This window comes from Medicago sativa, chromosome 3 (assembly GCF_051527215.1).
Source record: "Medicago sativa cultivar Bolivia chromosome 3, Bolivia_mono, whole genome shotgun sequence".
In the NCBI taxonomy this organism is placed as follows: Eukaryota; Viridiplantae; Streptophyta; class Magnoliopsida; order Fabales; family Fabaceae; genus Medicago; species Medicago sativa.
In genome coordinates this window covers 12,449,253-12,473,223 of record NC_140751.1, presented here as the reverse complement: position 1 = coordinate 12,473,223, position 23,971 = coordinate 12,449,253, and the positions used below count along the sequence as shown (strand labels likewise).

The 23,971-nt window shown below is 33.8% G+C and overlaps 3 protein-coding genes across 9 annotated transcripts; all 3 read right to left on the bottom strand.

Moving 5' to 3' along the window:
- Nucleotides 1-4,833: 4,833 nt before the first annotated feature.
- Nucleotides 4,834-6,054, bottom strand: LOC146935801 (F-box protein CPR1-like). Its single transcript, XM_085749102.1, has one exon. It carries the CDS (start codon nt 6,052-6,054, stop codon nt 4,834-4,836), a length of 1,221 nt encoding a protein of 406 aa, XP_085605228.1.
- A 4,249-nt stretch (nt 6,055-10,303) lies between these two features.
- Nucleotides 10,304-15,744, bottom strand: LOC146935800 (aconitate hydratase, cytoplasmic-like). 7 transcript variants are annotated; one of them, XM_085750886.1, is made up of 12 exons: nt 15,495-15,744; nt 14,238-14,384; nt 14,008-14,122; nt 13,829-13,917; nt 12,351-12,450; nt 11,795-12,083; nt 11,570-11,712; nt 11,432-11,488; nt 11,264-11,343; nt 11,095-11,170; nt 10,865-10,932; nt 10,304-10,724 (listed from the first exon to the last, which is right to left on the bottom strand). In XM_085750886.1, exons 6-12 carry the CDS (start codon nt 11,934-11,936, stop codon nt 10,598-10,600), a joined length of 693 nt encoding a protein of 230 aa, XP_085607012.1. In that variant the 5' UTR covers nt 11,937-12,083; nt 12,351-12,450; nt 13,829-13,917; nt 14,008-14,122; nt 14,238-14,384; nt 15,495-15,744; the 3' UTR covers nt 10,304-10,597. The 7 variants fall into 7 exon arrangements, with proteins under 7 accessions (XP_085607012.1, XP_085607013.1, XP_085607009.1 ...); XM_085750887.1 differs by having other exon boundaries at nt 11,795-12,002; XM_085750883.1 differs by having other exon boundaries at nt 10,865-11,170.
- A 3,181-nt stretch (nt 15,745-18,925) lies between these two features.
- On the bottom strand, nt 18,926-20,146 carry LOC146935799 (F-box protein CPR1-like). Its single transcript, XM_085749101.1, has one exon. The coding sequence runs from the start codon at nt 20,144-20,146 to the stop codon at nt 18,926-18,928; it is 1,221 nt and encodes a 406-aa protein (XP_085605227.1).
- Between the last annotated feature and the right edge of the window lie 3,825 nt (nt 20,147-23,971).

Here is a 23,971-nt window from a genome sequence, read left to right as displayed (position 1 = left end):
AAGAGAGAATCCAACCGTTTTTGCTGTAGAATTTGCTGAGATAAGGTAAGGGTGGGATTCCTTTCACTAATAATATGTATAATTCTGATTTTTGATGATTGTGATGTTTTGGTATTAGGGTTAGAAAGTTTTAGGTTAATTGCTATAATATGATGAATTGTGTTGTTGATGCATGTTTCTATGTTATTTGATTGTTATATTGCCTAATTGAACCTGAAAACTTCTGTTGAAACGTATTTTGGGTAACCAGGGATTGAAAATTGGGAATTTCGATTGAAAACGTCGGTGTCTGAATGTTCTACAGACAAGTGATTATGTGAGGTTTGGAAAATCGATTTTTTTGAGTGGTGGAAAATTGAATGTTTCTGTAGATTATGATAGAGGGAAATGTCAGGAGCGTGTAGGCGAAAACGGCACTGAAATCCGCTTAACGGTTTGAATTTTATGCGCAAAATGGTGAAAACGGAAAAAAACGAAGAAAAAGCTGTGCTGTCAATCGAGCACGGCCGTGCCGTGCATGGCACGGGCCGTGCCAACGTTCTGTTTTCTTCGTGCTGACAGAACTTCGGTTTCTGCGTTTTTTGTGCTTTTTCACCCATTTCTGTTTTGAATTGGCTTTTGATGTAAACATGAAAGTTATAGATAATTGAGTTAGCTTTCTAAAGGCTTTGGAGTGACTAGAAAATTATTTGTAGATTTTTAGTTATGATAAAAATAGTCCAGGTGGGTCTTCAGAAAAATTTAAGAAAACTTAGCATAACTATTCCCAAGTTAGTCCAAAACTTATGGTTGGTTTCCCAACTTCAAACTTAAGTGTTAGGGACTTAGTTGAGATGTTTTATGAGTATTTGGATTATGTGATATTGATCAAAACTTAATTGCTTTTGAAGGATGTTTTGAACCTTGAGATGAATGTAATTGATTTTATATATATGCTATGTTGTTGTCCTCCGTTGTTGACGTTGTTGTATCATCTAATGTCTAAGTTGGGGAGTGTGTCATAATTGTTGTAGGCACATATGTTGTTTTTCTCCGTTGTTGACGTTGTTGTATCATCTAATGTCGAAGTTGGGGAGTGTGTCATAATTGTTGTAGGCACATATGTCGTTGTTGTAGTCGTTGTTGGAGTTGTATGTTGATATACACAAGTTGAGTCCATTTGCATACTCACATCTGTTGGGGGCTCATGCCCTGGAATGTTTATCATTCACCCGTTGGGGGCTTATGCCCTGGAATGTTTATCATTCACCTGTTGGGGGCTTATGCCCTGGGATGCTTTAACCATCCAATTTGTTGGGGGCTTATGCCCTGGAATGCTTAGCATTCAACGCGCGTAGATTGGTACCACCTGCATGATGCATTAGTTGTTGTTGTCGTAGCATTGTCGAGTTGTTGTAGTCGTTGTAGCATTGTCGAGTTGTTGTCGTTGTCGCATTGTCGAGTTGTCGGTGTCGTTGTGATAACGTTGTTGTTGTTGTTGTTGTTGTTGCTGTACCTTGTTGCTGAAAATAATTATGTCGTTGCTTATGTGTTTATTTATATACATTATTAATGATGTCTATGGTGATATGCTTGTTGTTTTCATTAATTTGATGAATTATATATTATTATTATTGGATAAGTTTCTCACCCCTTCTGCGTATATGTTGCCTCGACCGTGGGTAATGTGCAGGTACTGATGACTTGTAGGTTTGGTCGGCTCAGTGCCTAGGGCTCTGATACATACTAGGATGGGGAAATCGTTGCGAATGTCTTCTCATTTCTTTTATGTATCACATATTTTGGGAAAAGACTTGCTATTAGAGTTTATCGTTGTTGAAAATAAAGTTGAATTATGCTGGGGCCTTTGTGCCAAGATTTTCATTGATGTTGAATTTTGGTTGAAATTATATTTTTAAAGAATTATTCCGCTGCAGTTTATTAAGATATTCTAAATGTTGGATTTAAATAAATAGATATTTCTATTTATGAAATTTTGATTAGCAGTGTGACACTCCGTTGTATAGTTTACTCTGATTATAATAATTAATATTACGTTGTTGGGAGAACGGGGTGTTACACCTTCCTTGTTTTCATCAACTCTCAAGTCCTTCGACTTAGTCAACTCCTTGGTTCTCAAAGCCGCTTGAACTTCTTCCAAGGTAACAGTGCCTTCCTTTCCATAGAGCATGGTATCTTTAAACGATTCAAAAGATCTAGGTATAGCACACAACAAGAGTATAGCTTTATCTTCATCCTCAAGATTCACCTCAATATTCTCCAAGTCATCAAGGATTTTGTTGAACTCCGTAAGTTGCTCCATGATGGCCTTTGACTCCACCATCTTGAATGAGTAGAGTTGTTGCTTTAGGAATTGCCGATGAGCCAAAGACTTTGTCATATACAAAGATTCCAACTTTGCCCACATCGATGCCACGGTTGGTTCCTTTGCTACTTCTCTCAAAACTTTATCTCAAAGGCACAAGACAATGGCACTCCTGGCCTTGTCCACCATCTCGGTCTTCTCTGCTCGTGACATGGTGACCGGTAACGAACCTTCACCCTTCAAAGCTTTCTTCCATCTTTACCTTCCATAACCCAAAATCGTTATCGCCGGTAAACTTCTCAATATCCCACTTCGAACCCATGGTACTTGATTATCCTTTGACCTTTGCCCCACGGTGGGCGCCAATTGTTGCGAAATCGATGAAAAAACTCACACCAATAACAACTTGGTGTGTGGAGCAAGGGATAATTAAGCAACCAAAATCAAAGTGTATGGAACAGTTATAATCACAAGCCAAAAGTAGAAAACAACAGCGAGAGAAAAGGAAGAGAGAACACAAAAGAATTTGTTGACCCAGTTCGGTCCAAATTGACCTAGTCTGGGGAAAGAGCAGCCCTCCGTTCCACTATATGATGAGTAACGTTACAAAAGAGATATCAATGGGTTACAAGAATAAGTCTCCCGCCTAATTCTACCCAAATCCCAGCCTCTTACCGTAACCAAGAGACTCAACCCTAATAGTGTTTCCCAAGGTGAATCAACCCTCAAACCCTAGTTTGTTGCCAAGAGACAAACTCTATACAAACCCTAGTTTGATTTCTAAACCCTTGTTTCAGCCCCCTCTATCATAGGTTTACTCTGATACAAAGTCTATATTTATAGTAAAAGTATCTCCCATAAAATTGGAACAAATCTGGCCCAAAAATACGTTTCCAAAAAAAATCTGCACACAAAATCGGGCCCTGTTTTTACCATTTGGGCGCCTATTTTTTACGAGCCAAACTGCTCCGAAAGACTGCCAAAATCGGGCCCCGATTTTGCTACTTTAAGCAAACATCAATTTTGGTCTCCAAACTCCAATTTTGAGTCACTTTCGCAACACATACTTATGGAAAATAGCCCCGGTGTCTCCCCAACTATTAGGACGAACAATGGGTATTTTAATGGTTGTCATCCTATTATCCAAACTTGTTCACCTAAAGCTTTTGGGTTTGTGCAATCTTTGCATATATGAGCATGGAAAAAATAATTCAGTGGGTCACAATAAAGAGTTCCAAACAATTTGAGCATGAAATACCTAAAGGTTGTTCATAATATAATTATGCTTCGCATCAGTAAACTAAGTTAAATGAATAAAATCCTATTGGACCTATCAAAGCATTTAAGCAAGAAAACTACTATTTTTCATCAATACATGCACTTATGTTGATAATATTACCTTGTGGTGGAAGCAAGGTAGAGATGCAGGAAGAGAAAACTTGAGTGAAAATCCTAAAGGGATATAAAAATAAGAGACAAATAATGGATTATAAGAGGCTTGAATAAGGTTAGATAAGAATATCCATCTGCTAGAATGGAAGAAGATAAGTTACAGCCAACAAAGTCATTATGCATAATAACGGTTTCATCCAGTGCTAATCAGGGGCGGAGCCCCTCATGGGCCAAGGGTAAACCGGAGTTTGTTGGTATAGGAGGCATTATGTTAAAGATAAATTCGGCTAAATTTGCATTGTCCGTATGAGTAAGAGATTCAAATGAACCGGAATTTTTTTCTTCCTTGGAGGTGTCTTTGGACGATGAGTGGCTGAAAAGAAGTCGGATTCTAAAATTTCCATTGCTTGGGGAAGAAATATGAATCAGTGTCTTTGGCAACTGAGGTTATTTTGTAATAAATCGCTAACTTACCGGTCGTATTGTGTAATGTTTGTTTAGTTAATACTAATCAGGAAGTCAACCATGCCGGAAATGCATATCAACAAAGAAAAGGGAAGTTATGGAAGGGAGATGGGCTGAATGTTTTTAATTAGACTGCAGAGATCCAATTGAGGTGCAACTTTCACAATTATTAAAGTTAATCTGTATAAATAATTTCTCTGAATCAAACGTTTGAATTTTATCAAATCATAAATTCTGAAAATAAATTACTACAACTCAGAAGGAAACATGAAGGTTCAATCCAAATGCAAAAGCAACAAAATTGTGGTGCAATCAGAGCTATGAGTGAAGAGAACTAAACAGAAATCTAATAGCAACAAAATTTTCAATCTGGTCGATCACGAGTTCTAATCAAGAGCAAGGTACTGAAACCAAATCGCATAAGTGTGACTCATTTGACCAAATTGCATGGATCAAGGTCATGCGTTTAAAGAATTTAATAGGCATAAACAATATATAAAGACGTAAAAAGAAAGAACTTTGTATTAATATTGAATTAATGGCATTTATCCATCCAAATGATAACATATCAGGATTCTGAAACTACAATGAAGAATATGCAGGCATAAGAAAAGAAAGCAAATCAAATGGCCTAGTCAACTAGAAAATGTCTTTCAAATACTTGATAATAATTAATTTATCCTTTCGATTGGAAGAAGGCTTTTCTTGTAAACTTTAATCTGACCAAGAGTCAATTTATCTCTTATTTTAAGTCCAAGCTCTACAATCTTGTTGGTATTTAAATCAAACAAAAGTAGTTTGTTGTCGTCGTTTGCAAAGACTATTTCACCATTCATACCGACTCCCATAGGACACAACGTAGCTAGAGCGCAAGGTTTTTCAATAGTGAAGAGTTTGATCCATGATTCCTTCACACCAACTTCACCTAAAATTGATATGTGAAAAATATTTGTGATTATAGAGAAGAAGATCAAGGCAATGGAATTATTCAACACTGTCAATTGTGTCCATGTCAGTCTAACGTACGAGGGTAGGGGTGTGACCAAGAACGTCTCATTGTTTAAGTCAAATGATACCATACATGCTTCTGCAGAAAAAGGAACAGTCCAATGACAACCAGGCATAGACAACCAATGACACACTCCATTCATATACACTCGGAAATTTCCATGCAAACTGGCCACGAGCAAAGTTGAAGAATGAGGCATATTGACATTGAGTTTCTTCCACGAGTTACTTTTTAGGCTATAAATCTGCCAAAAGGGTTTAAGGGATTCATCTTGCAACAACAATGATTGTAATTTCTTGCCTAGCCCATCATCACCAATTAACGGTTCAAATGTTTCAAGACAAATCACCTTATAGTCATCAGCAATAGAGTCATAACCAAATCCATGAATCATAGTGCGATGGTGAAAGTAATCCGCCTTATATTTATGAACAATAGGTGGAAGAAGTGTCCCAGAAGGAGGAATAACCTTGACTTCGTCCGTAGTTGGATTCCACAGTGAGAAACTTTTATAGTGTTTCAAACAAAGTATGCCATTAACACTCGCAAAGCTATTGATTTCAACTGCACAATAGCATTTAACTGGACAAATGAAACTGACCCTATTCTCAAACCTTTCACCTGATAGAAAATGGAACTTTTCACTGTCAGAGCAGATATTTACGAGGAGAGATGTATCACCGTCATAAGATTGAGATAAAAGAAGATTTTTGCGATACATTGTCATGAAACGAGAGTCTTCAGTAAGGCAAGACCACGATTTACTTACGCATTCAAATCGTTTCAAAGATTTAATAGGGAGTTTTGATAGAATAAAGAAGGCAATATCATTGTGAATATAGCATCCACTTACAATGTTACTGCTACGGAAATTGGAAGCCATAGAATGAATACAGGAGCTGAGATTGGATTACCACAATTTTCCAAGCGTGGAAGGTAAACTGATAGAGAATACTCTGTTGTTGCAGAGCCGCGATATTGTTTTATTTAGGGTTGGGGAGAGTGAGAGAAACTATTTATATACGCTTGGTCAGTGTATAAATTAGAAACAAACTTTGAAATGTAACAAACTAATTTGAAGAAGAATGTAACAAACTTAACAAACAATATTTATCTTTTTCAATGACAACAATAATATAACAAATGTAATATAAATCATTATCTTTTGTAATATTGGATGATTAACTATAGGGCTCGAGCCTGAATTTTTATTGGGCCTTTTAGCTCGGCCCTAAAAAGCCCGGTGCTAGCTCGAACGAGCCGCGGGTAGCCTGTTAGCCCGCATAACAACAAAAAATCATATAAATTATATATATTTTTCAAATAATTCTTTACTTAGTTGATTATCAAATTAAAAAACTAAAAGTGAAAATTAAATGAATTAACACACAAATATAAAAGTAATATAAAATTATATTTACTCGTTTTGTTCTTTATAATTTTAAAGATCGAATATATAAATATCTATAACTATAACGTATGTAATTTATTTAAAATTGTGTTCCTCACCATTTTAGTTTATGACGTTTGTACAAAAATGTTTACAATTTATTGTTGTTCTAGACATTATTTAAACATATTGAAAAAAATATTATTTATAAGAATTTTTTTTTTGGTCAAGTAGCCTAATGACTAGAGCTCACACAATTAAATATGGAGATGTGGGGTGTCCGGGGTTCGAACCTGGCCCATGCATATCCCTACCAACTGAGCTAAGCTCACTGGGATATTTATAAGAAATTTTATAGGAGTATTTTATAGTACTTTTAAAAAAATATATATAATTTTTAATACGGGCCAACTCGTTTAGCTCGCGCCCCGTGTAGGGCCGGGCTCGAGTAGTATATTTCAAGCCTGTTTACCAACCGGGCTTTTTGGCCCGGACCTTAAAGCCCGTTAGGGTTGGCTCTAAACGGGTCGGGTAGCTCGTTTTGGCAGCTCTACCTGATGGTATCATGGTATTGGGATATTTCCTATTTTAATGAGATTTATTTTTTTAATTAAAATTTAAAATAATATTATTCAATGAAAAAATCTAAATATGTTCTATACTATTATTTTATTATGTTTGATTGTTTAATTTTGATTAAATTTTTTAAAGTTTAAAATATTAATGGAAATTATTGATATATTGATTTATAAACAAAATATTGTTAATGCATATAACAAAATCATTTTTGAACCCAACATATTTTAGTTTGCATGCTTATAAAATTAAGATAAAATAATGATCATTTATTGTTTATTCTAATAGTAATTAGTAACATCATAACATAACTGTATAAATGACATGTTATATAAAAGAAACATTGTTATGATTGTGATAAAAGAATATCTTTAAAAACTATATTTTTCGTAAAATCTCCATCTTCTCCTTCTATTTTCCCTTCTTTAATGAGAACTTTTCTTGAATTTTGAGAAACTCATCTTGATAAAGATACATATAATTGATCATGGCTGAAAACATGTCGTGGAAGATATATTCCGACGTTGGGAATGGACTGCCCTTGTGACTTAATATTTATGGTAATAGCAAAATTTAGTCTAACGGAAAACTGTTTTCTACTAAACACAAAGGGAAGTCATGTACTCGCATTTGTATATAAAGAGAATCGTGGTTTTTTTCATTATTAAATAAAGGGAAAATAAGCAATAATTCCCCTGCCGTTAAGCTCCTTCCACTGCCGTTTAAAGGAATAAAAACATCACACTACCAAAAAAAAAAGGAATAAAAACATCAATTTTTTCTTTGTGATTCCAAATGTTCTGCATGTATATAATTGATAAACTGCTCCCATGGCTCCCATCCAATATTTGCTCACGTTTGTTACTAATCTTTTTTTATCTTTAACATTATATTTTGCTCACATTTGTTACTAATCTTTTTTTTAGTGTATTTAAAGTCCAATCTTTAACATTATTATTTTTTGCTGACGTTTGTTACTGATCTTTTTTTAGAGGATTTAAAGTCAAATCTTTAACATTATTCTTTGCTCACGTTTGTTACTAATCTTTTTTTAGAGGATTTAAAGTCCAGTCTTTAACAATATTTTTTTCACATTTGTTACTAATCTTTTTTTAGAGGATTTAAAGTCCAATCTTTACAATTATTTTTTGCTCACGTTTGATCAAAGGTTAAGGAATAGTAACTTATATTAATAAAATAATATGGAAATACTGTTTTTTGTGGAAGTAATAAAATAATATGGAAATATTGTTATTTATGGAAGAGATATTAAAATACTTGGCAGCAATCTTTGTCGGTTGTATTGAGGAGAATAACACAGATGTACAACATAAAATCGGCTGATAAAAAAGTAATATGAGTTTTTGTTTTGTGCTAGTTTTTTGTGAGTTTGATTTGTGGTTAACAGAGATAAAAGAGGGTTAACGGGGACGATTAGTGACATGGATTAGTAATTCACGTGTTATTTTATAATTGACTAACAGTAAGAACATTTCATAAGGACTTGTGTGTAAGTTTTCTCCTTAAATTAAATTTATTATTATCTATTTGTTACATGTGTTATTTGTATTTAAAATTAAAATTAAAAATTAAGGGTATTTTTGGAAAGAAAAGTCCAATCCAAAAGAGTGTTGAAAGGGGTAGTTTTCTTTATATATAGTATAGATAAAGAAAATATCATGTCTTGACTCTTTTGAGCTGACTTTTTCTCTTTCCAAAAATACCCATCAACTCAAATAGCACATATAACATATAGATAAGAGTAAATTGAAATATTAAAATAAAAGTATAACAAACACGATATGATATGAGTGTGTGTGTGTGTGTGTCTATATATATATATATATATATATATATATATATATATATATATATATATATATATATATATATATATATATATATCCAATTCTTTTTTATTTTATCCTTTAAAAAGTGTAACAAACTAGATGAGTATATCTATACTTATTTTTCGTTATCCCAATTATACCTTTAGGCAAATTTTTCTATTATAAAGATCGTTGTTGGTGTCATTAAATAAATAAGAACTTAGCTTTTATTTATTTGTAATATTGTTGGCGCCAATGAAATAGATAATCATGGTTACTTTGGTTTGTTATAATTTGAAAACAACAAACATCTATATTGTCAGTTTTAATCAAAATCAAAATTTTATAAAAAAAATACCGTTCATAATTTTCAAACGTTAGCGCAGTAAAAAGAATGGAAAGACGGACACGCGCGTGTGTCTTCGTTTTTTCGCTAGTACTTAATAAAGACATTAAGTGTGTGTGTGTGCACGCGCATGTTGGCGGGAGGATTCAAGAGTTCGGTTTCAATTGACAGTTAAATAAGACTGAATTCAGAATGATGAAAGCCGATTAGGATTTCTCGATGCATATGTTAACGACTTTTAACAAAGTATACCAAGACTAATTTCTTGGTTCAATGTCATGTTTATGTAAAATAGAACACTAATGTCTTAGTTGAAACTCATATTGTAACACCCCGATTTTTAATATTAATTATACGTAATATTAATATTATTATTGGTCGAGGAATAATAGGATGGAGAATGAGATAATATGAGTAGGGGGTGTAAATTAGAAGTAATCAAATAAGTGGGGAAGAAGGGAGCAATATTTTGATGAGTGGAGAAAGAATAATAATGGTATGATAAATATCCCAATTCTCTGGGTGCGGTTATGGTGCATAACACTACTACAGAAATAAGTTTTTACATCAGTTGGAAACTACTTTTCACATCAGGTGGCAACCGATGTAAAGTGATATGATGTGGAATGTGCACGTCATTTCACATCAGGTATGAACTGATGTGATAACTATATTTCCACATCAGGCTTTTTTCCCACTGATGTGATACGTTCTTTTTAAGATTTAAGATGAGGGTTTTCACATCAGTTTTGCGTTAGACACTGAAGTAAAATAATTATATTTATCATCAGTCTTCTATCCCACTGATGTGAAATCTAGACTTTTATTAAAAAAAATATTATGCTTTATTAACACTGCTTACAAAATCAGCTTGAGACCATGTACTACCACACTAGATGGTGCACCCGCGCTTCGCTCGGGTCGATAATGAACACAGTAAATTAAAAGCATGTTAAATATAATCTAATTGAAATTTCATTACAAAATCACATGAGTAACAATAACAGGAATTAATGATTCATTATATTAGACACGTTAAATAAAACAAAGTGTTATACACCCGTGCGTACACGTAATAATATCAGTCACTAACAACAACTAAACATTTTCCTTCAAAAAACATCTAAAGATCCAACTGGTACCGTGCGAATACGTTTGCATCTTTTATTGTTGTCTTTTATTTAAAGCGGAATATGATCTACAACTTACAAACAAGAAAGAAAAAAAGAGTAACGAATGCATAAAAATCAGCTTTAGATATAGACATTGTATTTCATATGATCTTTCAGATACCATTTTCTGAGATAGCGGAGGCAACTAATTCGTCAAGATCCCCTGAATTGGCAATACATGTGGTACAGCCGAATCCAACAATATTGAAACCTTGCTCATTCAGATATTTTTGTAGACCACTGTGCAAAAATTAAATAAACAAATTCAAATTCAGTATACATCTCTGCAAAATTGTGAAGACAGCAGAGGGAAAAGTACATTATAAATCTATGCTACAAATGAGAGAATTAATGATCTAATATAAATAAGCGTGAAATACCTCTGAAGTAGATACTTGGTAACAACTCCAGAACCAGGAGCAAGACTTGTTTTTACCCAAGGCTTAACCTGACAAACAGTGAAAACATCTACAGTTACGATCAAGACGAGGACAACATACACGGAAGACAATGTCTTTTTTATTAGTGGCAGGAATGTGGAGCACATCAGAGTAAGGATGTTGTGTTCAAGACATGAGAAAAATTGTTTGATTAACACATCATTACTGACCTTGAATACAACTTTGTTATCAAGACAAGAATGCCAATCAGACTTAATTTCTTTCAAAGGCACCCGATCATGAGGTCTGCCATGAGTATAATTTAGCATGAATTATTATGTAGATGATACAATAGTCAGATTAAACTATTAGGAAGTGTGTAAAAGGGCAGTATCTTACCTCTTTGGTCCTGAGATACATGGTTCGACTTCGTCAAGATTCAATTCAAGATATGATGAATAAGCTCTGTCTTGTTGAGGCTGAATTAATGCAAAAAGAAATCAGCATTCCATAACCTATGCACACGTTCGTTTTGTTCAAATGGAGTGTGTATTCAACTGGTATTACCTCATTATAGTCGACAAACAATTTGTTTGCCCTGAGATAGGCCTCTATCATTGTCACCTACATTCAGCCAAAAATATAGGTCAAGTAGTCATATAAGCATTTCACACCATTGGGAAACAATAATGATCGGGTACTCACAGTCTCGTCACTTCTTCCGGTTAGCTTGAGGTCTTGTAATGTTACATGATATACAGGGAAGAAACCCATGGTTGCTCCATATTCAGGAGACATATTGGCAATAGTGGCCCTGTCAGCCAACGATAATTCACCCATACCATTGCCTGGAGCAAAGAGACCATGAAACCAGGTAAATAGACAGACACAAGCTGATAATAAGGAGGAAATGCAAGAGATCTTGATTACCATAAAATTCAACGAATTTCCCTACAACACCATGTTTCCTAAGAATTTGTGTGATAGTTAGAACCAAGTCAGTTGATGTAACACCATTGCGCAATTTCCCAAACAACTTGAACCCAACAACACCGGGTAACACCATGCTCATAGGCTGAATATATCAACTCATGGCATTTGGCTATCATCAATTCTTCCAATGAAGTCAAGTGCATAGCTGTGGATGGTGAAAACAATGTTCTTAACATCTAACAAGATCTTAATATAAGCCTTTTAATATTGCACAGATTGAATGACCCTGTAAGACATTCAGAAATTAAAATTATTGCAATCATGAGTTAGAAACTTAGAATACTGGTATTGTTGAGTAAATTTGTCATTAATTTGGAGCTTTGCATCTAACCTTTTTTGTTCATGTTATAACTTAATCTCATAGGCCAAAAAACCAAGTGACACAATTGCTAAAGAAATTTAAGTAACCTCAAAAAACACACAGCATCCAACAGATTATATAAAAACCTTCAGATTAATGCCTAATAAAAAGAACATAGAAATAGAATCGAACCTGGTAGCCGCATTTGCATGGTCTCAATTGCTGATCTGTCAAATCCATCTCTTCAGCACAAAGAGGACAAGTCCTTTCTCCTTCATCACTCATGATTGCTCTGGGAAAAAACCAGTAGATCAGAAAACACACATCACACTATAGAGTAAATATTGTGGACAAAGGAACATTATAAACAATATAAACAACAAACTTCATCTTGAAATTATTGCATCTAATTTTTTGATATAAAAGAAACTTCCTACACTCGGTGAACCAACAATACAATTTTACCTAGAAATCCACAAATATGAGTTATAACAATCATCTAGCCCCTAATGCAACAAACAAATAAATTTGAGTTTAATATCGATACGCTGTCAACAAATCACAAGAATCAATATGTATGACTTTCAACATAGTTATAATAAAAGTCAAGCTGTTTTTAAAGATCTAACGATTATGATTCATTGATAGTATAAAAAAATCTTTACACTGAAAGTGCATATGAGTTAAATCCACAAATTTAACACTGACTGGTATGAGTTGTTCCCTGCACACATACCTAGTCATAGCATAATGATTAGATCTAGGGGTACCTCTTCTGGGACCTTACGAAGTAGGAATGAGATTACCGAACCATATCTCAATATTATCGAAACTTTTAAACACTGATTTGAGCATAACGAATAGAATTACTAAACCATATCCTCTGTTTAAAGGCCAAATGAGGGGGAAAGGAGCAGAAAAATTCCATTTTGAATTAATTGAATTGCCAACCTCCTACAAATTTTCTAGCATATACATCCTCGATGAGATGGCCTATGAGGGCCTTTGTTATTTATAAGCATGTGTCCAAGTTTCGCTGTTCTCAACAAGTATCTATCTTTATAAATGAAAAAAATAAAAGAAAAAAAATAACACTTCCTCAAGAGACAAGATGTTATCTGTCCCACATATGGTCATATCACTGTATTGTGAGCTTGCATAGAGGACAAATTTGCAAGAGGGAAGCTTAAGAAACTGCTTTGAAAGATCTTCCTGGCATTCAAGATATGAGAGAATATATGTTTTCTATGAAAGTATCAAGACAGGATTACGAAAGAAAGAAAGAGCCAAGGAAGTAGTTATTGTATAAAATGCGATATGATACTCATGGCTTAGGTGATTTTTTCATGTGTAAAATCACATGTTAGGAGGGTAAATGAGATGAAAGATAGTTTGGTAGTTATCGATAGATGAAGACTAGCAATAACTATAGGCATAAATATTAAGGATTGGATTTAAACAGTTTATCACTGGATGATATTAATGAATAATGACAAGATCATGGTAAAATATTTTGGATGTTGTTGTTGACCTAGAGATTGTACAAAATATAATACAATAAATCTATTACGTAAAAACTCAACAAGAAATACCTTGAACTCAATCCGAAGTAACATCATCAAAAAAATCTTGTAAAGCTGATTATAAAATTATTTGAATAAATAACAAACCTCGGGTGTCACTTGACCCTCACTTGAATCAGCTCCCAACAGACTCTTCCTTTTATCTGCTTTAGACTTTGGCTTGTATATCACAACAGCTGAAGCCCATAAAAAGAGAGGCATTTAGTAAACCACTTTCCTTAAGTTAAATATATTTAGCATTATTTATTAACGAGTAATAAACATACGATGTGTCCTTCCAAATGCTACTTGAGGCTGGTATTCTGGATCACTAGGGTCAGGCGAATATCCAGATTGTGCAAAGAAAACATGAGCATATAAACTCCCGTTGTGCTTCAAGGACTGTAGAAAGAATATTGTAACCATAAAATTCAATTTCAAAAGAACTACTATAAAGTCCGAGTTGTATGTAAATAAACCACACATAAGTAGCAGTAGCAATTTCAGAGAGAGGTACCTCAGTCGGGGGATAGTTCAAAGTAAGAGTCCTGGTACTCTCAGGTCCCCATACGGCATACAGAATATTGGTTTCGTGCCATACAAGAGCACTTTCATTACCAAATTCGTTGAACTTGTCATTCTCGGTAAGATAAACCCACATATCCTGAATAAAACGTCATTCAAAAACAACCTGACTAGGTTAGAAAACAAGAAACAACCCAAACAAGGACAGTTATTGCGGTTTGAACCAATTGCATAACACGGACTAGTTATTTTCTCTCTATCCTTTTCATAAAAAAAACTTCAGGTATGTAATAATCACACATTTATGCAATCATGATTTAAAAAAAAAGAACCACACCCGCGATAAAGGGTTGCGACATCAAGTGCATGTTTGATTGCGATGGGTTTGACGAAATCACAGTGTCACGGTCACTGTGATTTTGTTCTTAAAAGGGTAACTTTTGCAAAATTACGGTCAAGATTCTGTCAAAGTCACGACGAATCCAAACATACACCAAATTTTTTGTTTCTAGGACTGCTCCACCATCAAAACCACGTCAACTTCACTTAACTATAATTCTCTTCAATAGCATGACCGTGATTTAAAACCTATTTATTTTCACTGTTGTACATGTTTATTTGATACTTCCGTGAAAAAAACTAGTGTACCACAGTCACTTTAAGATGATTCTGAAAAATTCATGAAAAATCATAGATTAGAGGAGTAAAGTACAACTATAAACACAGCTTAAATCCATATACTCGCACATAAACAGATCAACTAAACACTAATCAGAACATATGATGGATTAAATTAACAATCGAAAACCTAAACCAAATTATTTAATATTTAAAACTGAAAATCAAAATTCTACGAAATCCAAAATCAGTAAAATTAACAATCAAAACACCTAATCCTAAAAATCCAATACTTACAAAATCGAAATCCATCAAAAGCCAAAATACATCAGTGGATTATGAATCTAAGCATAAAAAACAGTAAAAACAAGCTGATAACGAACTATAAAATGGTCGATGACATAAACAGCGAAAAAATGAAAATTCAATACCTAATCCTAATAGTTCAAAACTAACAAAATCAAAATTCAAAATAAATCACTCGATTATGAATCTAAGAATGAAAAAAAAACAAGCTGAATTATTCGGTATAAAAACGATCGATGAAATCAAAAACAATTAGGGATCTGTGAAATCAGGATTGAATCTAGAAATTAGGGTTAGGAATTGGAAGTGGATGATGAAGACTTACAGTGGTGGTGAGATCAGGAAGAATACGAAACTGTGAGGATGAGATTGTTCGATTACGAGCGAGAGAGCAATCGACGCAGATCTTGTTGCCGGGTTGGGATTGAAGGTCCCGCAGATCTTGTTGTTCGATTGCCGGAGAATGAATTGTGCTTTGGCATTGGACGGTGAGTGAGCTTTGGACGGTGGTGAGAGGTTTACGATTGAGAGTGGCTTTGGACGGTGAGAGGAATGGATAACATTGTTCTTTGGATGTGCTTTACGTTGGAGAAAGGGATAAGGTAAAGAGAAAGGGGTAACATCAGTTCTCACCACTGATGTAAAAGAAGTTAGACAAAGTTTTCACACAAACTACGAAAATGCCACCGCGTGTTTTTCCCCTCATTTCAATTATCCACTGATGTAAATGTTATATGCTACCAGGAATTTCCCTCAGATGCTTATGTCAACTGATGTAAAAACTCATAGTGTGTATCTTTCCCTTCAGATTTTTTTCGTGCTGATGTGAAAACTTAAACCCCCTTCAGATATTCTAAATGTTGGATTTAAATAAATAGATATTTCTATTTATGAAATTTTGATTAGCAGTGTGACACTCCGTTGTATAGTTTACTCTGATTATAATAATTAATATTACGTTGTTGGGAGAACGGGGTGTTACACCTTCCCTGTTTTCATCAACTCTCAAGTCCTTCGACTTAGTCAACTCCTTGGTTCTCAAAGCCGCTTGAACTTCTTCCAAGGTAACAGTGCCTTCCTTTCCATAGAGCATGGTATCTTTAAACGATTCAAAAGATCTAGGTATAGCACACAACAAGAGTATAGCTTTATCTTCATCCTCAAGATTCACCTCAATATTCTCCAAGTCATCAAGGATTTTGTTGAACTCCGTAAGTTGCTCCATGATGGCCTTTGACTCCACCATCTTGAATGAGTAGAGTTGTTGCTTTAGGAATTGCCGATGAGCCAAAGACTTTGTCATATACAAAGATTCCAACTTTGCCCACATCGATGCCACGGTTGGTTCCTTTGCTACTTCTCTCAAAACTTTATCTCAAAGGCACAAGACAATGGCACTCCTGGCCTTGTCCACCATCTCGGTCTTCTCTGCTCGTGACATGGTGACCGGTAACGAACCTTCACCCTTCAAAGCTTTCTTCCATCTTTACCTTCCATAACCCAAAATCGTTATCGCCGGTAAACTTCTCAATATCCCACTTCGAACCCATGGTACTTGATTATCCTTTGACCTTTGCCCCACGGTGGGCGCCAATTGTTGCGAAATCGATGAAAAAACTCACACCAATAACAACTTGGTGTGTGGAGCAAGGGATAATTAAGCAACCAAAATCAAAGTGTATGGAACAGTTATAATCACAAGCCAAAAGTAGAAAACAACAGCGAGAGAAAAGGAAGAGAGAACACAAAAGAATTTGTTGACCCAGTTCGGTCCAAATTGACCTAGTCTGGGGAAAGAGCAGCCCTCCGTTCCACTATATGATGAGTAACGTTACAAAAGAGATATCAATGGGTTACAAGAATAAGTCTCCCGCCTAATTCTACCCAAATCCCAGCCTCTTACCGTAACCAAGAGACTCAACCCTAATAGTGTTTCCCAAGGTGAATCAACCCTCAAACCCTAGTTTGTTGCCAAGAGACAAACTCTATACAAACCCTAGTTTGATTTCTAAACCCTTGTTTCAGCCCCCTCTATCATAGGTTTACTCTGATACAAAGTCTATATTTATAGTAAAAGTATCTCCCATAAAATTGGAACAAATCTGGCCCAAAAATACGTTTCCAAAAAAAATCTGCACACAAAATCGGGCCCCGTTTTTACCATTTGGGCGCCTATTTTTTACGAGCCAAACTGCTCCGAAAGACTGCCAAAATCGGGCCCCGATTTTGCTACTTTAAGCAAACATCAATTTTGGTCTCCAAACTCCAATTTTGAGTCACTTTCACAACACATACTTATGGAAAATAGCCCCGGTGTCTCCCCAACTATTAGGACGAACAATGGGTATTTTAATGGTTGTCATCCTATTATCCAAACTTGTTCACCTAAAGCTTTTGGGTTTGTGCAATCTTTGCATATATGAGCATGGAAAAAATAATTCAGTGGGTCACAATAAAGAGTTCCAAACAATTTGAGCATGAAATACCTAAAGGTTGTTCATAATATAATTATGCTTCGCATCAGTAAACTAAGTTAAATGAATAAAATCCTATTGGACCTATCAAAGCATTTAAGCAAGAAAACTACTATTTTTCATCAATACATGCACTTATGTTGATAATATTACCTTGTGGTGGAAGCAAGGTAGAGATGCAGGAAGAGAAAACTTGAGTGAAAATCCTAAAGGGATATAAAAATAAGAGACAAATAATGGATTATAAGAGGCTTGAATAAGGTTAGATAAGAATATCCATCTGCTAGAATGGAAGAAGATAAGTTACAGCCAACAAAGTCATTATGCATAATAACGGTTTCATCCAGTGCTAATCAGGGGCGGAGCCCCTCATGGGCCAAGGGTAAACCGGAGTTTGTTGGTATAGGAGGCATTATGTTAAAGATAAATTCGGCTAAATTTGCATTGTCCGTATGAGTAAGAGATTCAAATGAACCGGAATTTTTTTCTTCCTTGGAGGTGTCTTTGGACGATGAGTGGCTGAAAAGAAGTCGGATTCTAAAATTTCCATTGCTTGGGGAAGAAATATGAATCAGTGTCTTTGGCAACTGAGGTTATTTTGTAATAAATCGCTAACTTACCGGTCGTATTGTGTAATGTTTGTTTAGTTAATACTAATCAGGAAGTCAACCATGCCGGAAATGCATATCAACAAAGAAAAGGGAAGTTATGGAAGGGAGATGGGCTGAATGTTTTTAATTAGACTGCAGAGATCCAATTGAGGTGCAACTTTCACAATTATTAAAGTTAATCTGTATAAATAATTTCTCTGAATCAAACGTTTGAATTTTATCAAATCATAAATTCTGAAAATAAATTACTACAACTCAGAAGGAAACATGAAGGTTCAATCCAAATGCAAAAGCAACAAAATTGTGGTGCAATCAGAGCTATGAGTGAAGAGAACTAAACAGAAATCTAATAGCAACAAAATTTTCAATCTGGTCGATCACGAGTTCTAATCAAGAGCAAGGTACTGAAACCAAATCGCATAAGTGTGACTCATTTGACCAAATTGCATGGATCAAGGTCATGCGTTTAAAGAATTTAATAGGCATAAACAATATATAAAGACGTAAAAAGAAAGAACTTTGTATTAATATTGAATTAATGGCATTTATCCATCCAAATGATAACATATCAGGATTCTGAAACTACAATGAAGAATATGCAGGCATAAGAAAAGAAAGCAAATCAAATGGCCTAGTCAACTAGAAAATGTCTTTCAAATACTTGATAATAATTAATTTATCCTTTCGATTGGAAGAAGGCTTTTCTTGTAAACTTTAATCTGACCAAGAGTCAATTTATCTCTTATTTTAAGTCCAAGCTCTACAATCTTGTTGGTATTTAAATCAAACAAAAGTAGTTTGTTGTCGTCGTTTGCAAAGACTATTTCACCATTCATACCGACTCCCATAGGACACAACGTAGCTAGAGCGCAAGGTTTTTCAATAGTGAAGAGTTTGATCCATGATTCCTTCACACCAACTTCACCTAAAATTGATATGTGAAAAATATTTGTGATTATAGAGAAGAAGATCAAGGCAATGGAATTATTCAACACTGTCAATTGTGTCCATGTCAGTCTAACGTACGAGGGTAGGGGTGTGACCAAGAACGTCTCATTGTTTAAGTCAAATGATACCATACATGCTTCTGCAGAAAAAGGAACAGTCCAATGACAACCAGGCATAGACAACCAATGACACACTCCATTCATATACACTCGGAAATTTCCATGCAAACTGGCCACGAGCAAAGTTGAAGAATGAGGCATATTGACATTGAGTTTCTTCCACGAGTTACTTTTTAGGCTATAAATCTGCCAAAAGGGTTTAAGGGATTCATCTTGCAACAACAATGATTGTAATTTCTTGCCTAGCCCATCATCACCAATTAACGGTTCAAATGTTTCAAGACAAATCACCTTATAGTCATCAGCAATAGAGTCATAACCAAATCCATGAATCATAGTGCGATGGTGAAAGTAATCCGCCTTATATTTATGAACAATAGGTGGAAGAAGTGTCCCAGAAGGAGGAATAACCTTGACTTCGTCCGTAGTTGGATTCCACAGTGAGAAACTTTTATAGTGTTTCAAACAAAGTATGCCATTAACACTCGCAAAGCTATTGATTTCAACTGCACAATAGCATTTAACTGGACAAATGAAACTGACCCTATTCTCAAACCTTTCACCTGATAGAAAATGGAACTTTTCACTGTCAGAGCAGATATTTACGAGGAGAGATGTATCACCGTCATAAGATTGAGATAAAAGAAGATTTTTGCGATACATTGTCATGAAACGAGAGTCTTCAGTAAGGCAAGACCACGATTTACTTACGCATTCAAATCGTTTCAAAGATTTAATAGGGAGTTTTGATAGAATAAAGAAGGCAATATCATTGTGAATATAGCATCCACTTACAATGTTACTGCTACGGAAATTGGAAGCCATAGAATGAATACAGGAGCTGAGATTGGATTACCACAATTTTCCAAGCGTGGAAGGTAAACTGATAGAGAATACTCTGTTGTTGCAGAGCCGCGATATTGTTTTATTTAGGGTTGGGGAGAGTGAGAGAAACTATTTATATACGCTTGGTCAGTGTATAAATTAGAAACAAACTTTGAAATGTAACAAACTAATTTGAAGAAGAATGTAACAAACTTAACAAACAATATTTATCTTTTTCAATGACAACAATAATATAACAAATGTAATATAAATCATTATCTTTTGTAATATTGGATGATTAACTATAGGGCTCGAGCCTGAATTTTTATTGGGCCTTTTAGCTCGGCCCTAAAAAGCCCGGTGCTAGCTCGAACGAGCCGCGGGTAGCCTGTTAGCCCGCATAACAACAAAAAATCATATAAATTATATATATTTTTCAAATAATTCTTTACTTAGTTGATTATCAAATTAAAAAACTAAAAGTGAAAATTAAATGAATTAACACACAAATATAAAAGTAATATAAAATTATATTTACTCGTTTTGTTCTTTATAATTTTAAAGATCGAATATATAAATATCTATAACTATAACGTATGTAATTTATTTAAAATTGTGTTCCTCACCATTTTAGTTTATGACGTTTGTACAAAAATGTTTACAATTTATTGTTGTTCTAGACATTATTTAAACATATTGAAAAAAATATTATTTATAAGAATTTTTTTTTTGGTCAAGTAGCCTAATGACTAGAGCTCACACAATTAAATATGGAGATGTGGGGTGTCCGGGGTTCGAACCTGGCCCATGCATATCCCTACCAACTGAGCTAAGCTCACTGGGATATTTATAAGAAATTTTATAGGAGTATTTTATAGTACTTTTAAAAAAATATATATAATTTTTAATACGGGCCAACTCGTTTAGCTCGCGCCCCGTGTAGGGCCGGGCTCGAGTAGTATATTTCAAGCCTGTTTACCAACCGGGCTTTTTGGCCCGGACCTTAAAGCCCGTTAGGGTTGGCTCTAAACGGGTCGGGTAGCTCGTTTTGGCAGCTCTACCTGATGGTATCATGGTATTGGGATATTTCCTATTTTAATGAGATTTATTTTTTTAATTAAAATTTAAAATAATATTATTCAATGAAAAAATCTAAATATGTTCTATACTATTATTTTATTATGTTTGATTGTTTAATTTTGATTAAATTTTTTAAAGTTTAAAATATTAATGGAAATTATTGATATATTGATTTATAAACAAAATATTGTTAATGCATATAACAAAATCATTTTTGAACTCAACATATTTTAGTTTGCATGCTTATAAAATTAAGATAAAATAATGATCATTTATTGTTTATTCTAATAGTAATTAGTAACATCATAACATAACTGTATAAATGACATGTTATATAAAAGAAACATTGTTATGATTGTGATAAAAGAATATCTTTAAAAACTATATTTTTCGTAAAATCTCCATCTTCTCCTTCTATTTTCCCTTCTTTAATGAGAACTTTTCTTGAATTTTGAGAAACTCATCTTGATAAAGATACATATAATTGATCATGGCTGAAAACATGTCGTGGAAGATATATTCCGACGTTGGGAATGGACTGCCCTTGTGACTTAATATTTATGGTAATAGCAAAATTTAGTCTAACGGAAAACTGTTTTCTACTAAACACAAAGGGAAGTCATGTACTCGCATTTGTATATAAAGAGAATCGTGGTTTTTTTCATTATTAAATAAAGGGAAAATAAGCAATAATTCCCCTGCCGTTAAGCTCCTTCCACTGCCGTTTAAAGGAATAAAAACATCACACTACCAAAAAAAAAAGGAATAAAAACATCAATTTTTTCTTTGTGATTCCAAATGTTCTGCATGTATATAATTGATAAACTGCTCCCATGGCTCCCATCCAATATTTGCTCACGTTTGTTACTAATCTTTTTTTATCTTTAACATTATATTTTGCTCACATTTGTTACTAATCTTTTTTTTAGTGTATTTAAAGTCCAATCTTTAACATTATTATTTTTTGCTGACGTTTGTTACTGATCTTTTTTTAGAGGATTTAAAGTCAAATCTTTAACATTATTCTTTGCTCACGTTTGTTACTAATCTTTTTTTAGAGGATTTAAAGTCCAGTCTTTAACAATATTTTTTTCACATTTGTTACTAATCTTTTTTTAGAGGATTTAAAGTCCAATCTTTACAATTATTTTTTGCTCACGTTTGATCAAAGGTTAAGGAATAGTAACTTATATTAATAAAATAATATGGAAATACTGTTTTTTGTGGAAGTAATAAAATAATATGGAAATATTGTTATTTATGGAAGAGATATTAAAATACTTGGCAGCAATCTTTGTCGGTTGTATTGAGGAGAATAACACAGATGTACAACATAAAATCGGCTGATAAAAAAGTAATATGAGTTTTTGTTTTGTGCTAGTTTTTTGTGAGTTTGATTTGTGGTTAACAGAGATAAAAGAGGGTTAACGGGGACGATTAGTGACATGGATTAGTAATTCACGTGTTATTTTATAATTGACTAACAGTAAGAACATTTCATAAGGACTTGTGTGTAAGTTTTCTCCTTAAATTAAATTTATTATTATCTATTTGTTACATGTGTTATTTGTATTTAAAATTAAAATTAAAAATTAAGGGTATTTTTGGAAAGAAAAGTCCAATCCAAAAGAGTGTTGAAAGGGGTAGTTTTCTTTATATATAGTATAGATAAAGAAAATATCATGTCTTGACTCTTTTGAGCTGACTTTTTCTCTTTCCAAAAATACCCATCAACTCAAATAGCACATATAACATATAGATAAGAGTAAATTGAAATATTAAAATAAAAGTATAACAAACACGATATGATATGAGTGTGTGTGTGTGTGTGTGTGTGTGTGTGTGTGTGTCTATATATATATATATATATATATATATATATATATATATATATATATATATATATATCCAATTCTTTTTTATTTTATCCTTTAAAAAGTGTAACAAACTAGATGAGTATATCTATTCTTATTTTTCGTTATCCCAATTATACCTTTAGGCAAATTTTTCTATTATAAAGATCGTTGTTGGTGTCATTAAATAAATAAGAACTTAGCTTTTATTTATTTGTAATATTGTTGGCGCCAATGAAATAGATAATCATGGTTACTTTGGTTTGTTATAATTTGAAAACAACAAACATCTATATTGTCAGTTTTAATCAAAATCAAAATTTTATAAAAAAAATACCGTTCATAATTTTCAAACGTTAGCGCAGTAAAAAGAATGGAAAGACGGACACGCGCGTGTGTCTCCGTTTTTTCGCTAGTACTTAATAAAGACATTAAGTGTGTGTGTGTGTGCACGCGCATGTTGGCGGGAGGATTCAAGAGTTCGGTTTCAATTGACAGTTAAATAAGACTGAATTCAGAATGATGAAAGCCGATTAGGATTTCTCGATGCATATGTTAACGACTTTTAACAAAGTATACCAAGACTAATTTCTTGGTTCAATGTCATGTTTATGTAAAATAGAACACTAATGTCTTAGTTGAAACTCATATTGTAACACCCCGATTTTTAATATTAATTATACGTAATATTAATATTATTATTGGTCGAGGAATAATAGGATGGAGAATGAGATAATATGAGTAGGGGGTGTAAATTAGAAGTAATCAAATAAGTGGGGAAGAAGGGAGCAATATTTTGATGAGTGGAGAAAGAATAATAATGGTATGATAAATATCCCAATTCTCTGGGTGCGGTTATGGTGCATAAGGAAATCCTTATGCACCCTGCATA

Excerpts from the sequence above, each read along its gene's own strand:
- LOC146935799 (XM_085749101.1), bottom strand. The coding sequence starts at position 20,146 with ATGGCTTCCAATTTCCGTAGCAGTAACATTGTAAGTGGATGCTATATT.
- LOC146935800 (XM_085750883.1), bottom strand. The coding sequence starts at position 11,936 with ATGAGCATGGTGTTACCCGGTGTTGTTGGGTTCAAGTTGTTTGGGAAA. Across the intron at positions 11,489-11,569 it reads CCGGAAGAAGTGACGAGACT|GTGACAATGATAGAGGCCTA; the intron begins GTGAGTACCCGA and ends GGCTGAATGTAG. Across the intron at positions 10,725-10,864 it reads ACCAAGTATCTACTTCAGAG|TGGTCTACAAAAATATCTGA; the intron begins GTATTTCACGCT and ends ATTTTTGCACAG.
- LOC146935801 (XM_085749102.1), bottom strand. The coding sequence starts at position 6,054 with ATGGCTTCCAATTTCCGTAGCAGTAACATTGTAAGTGGATGCTATATT.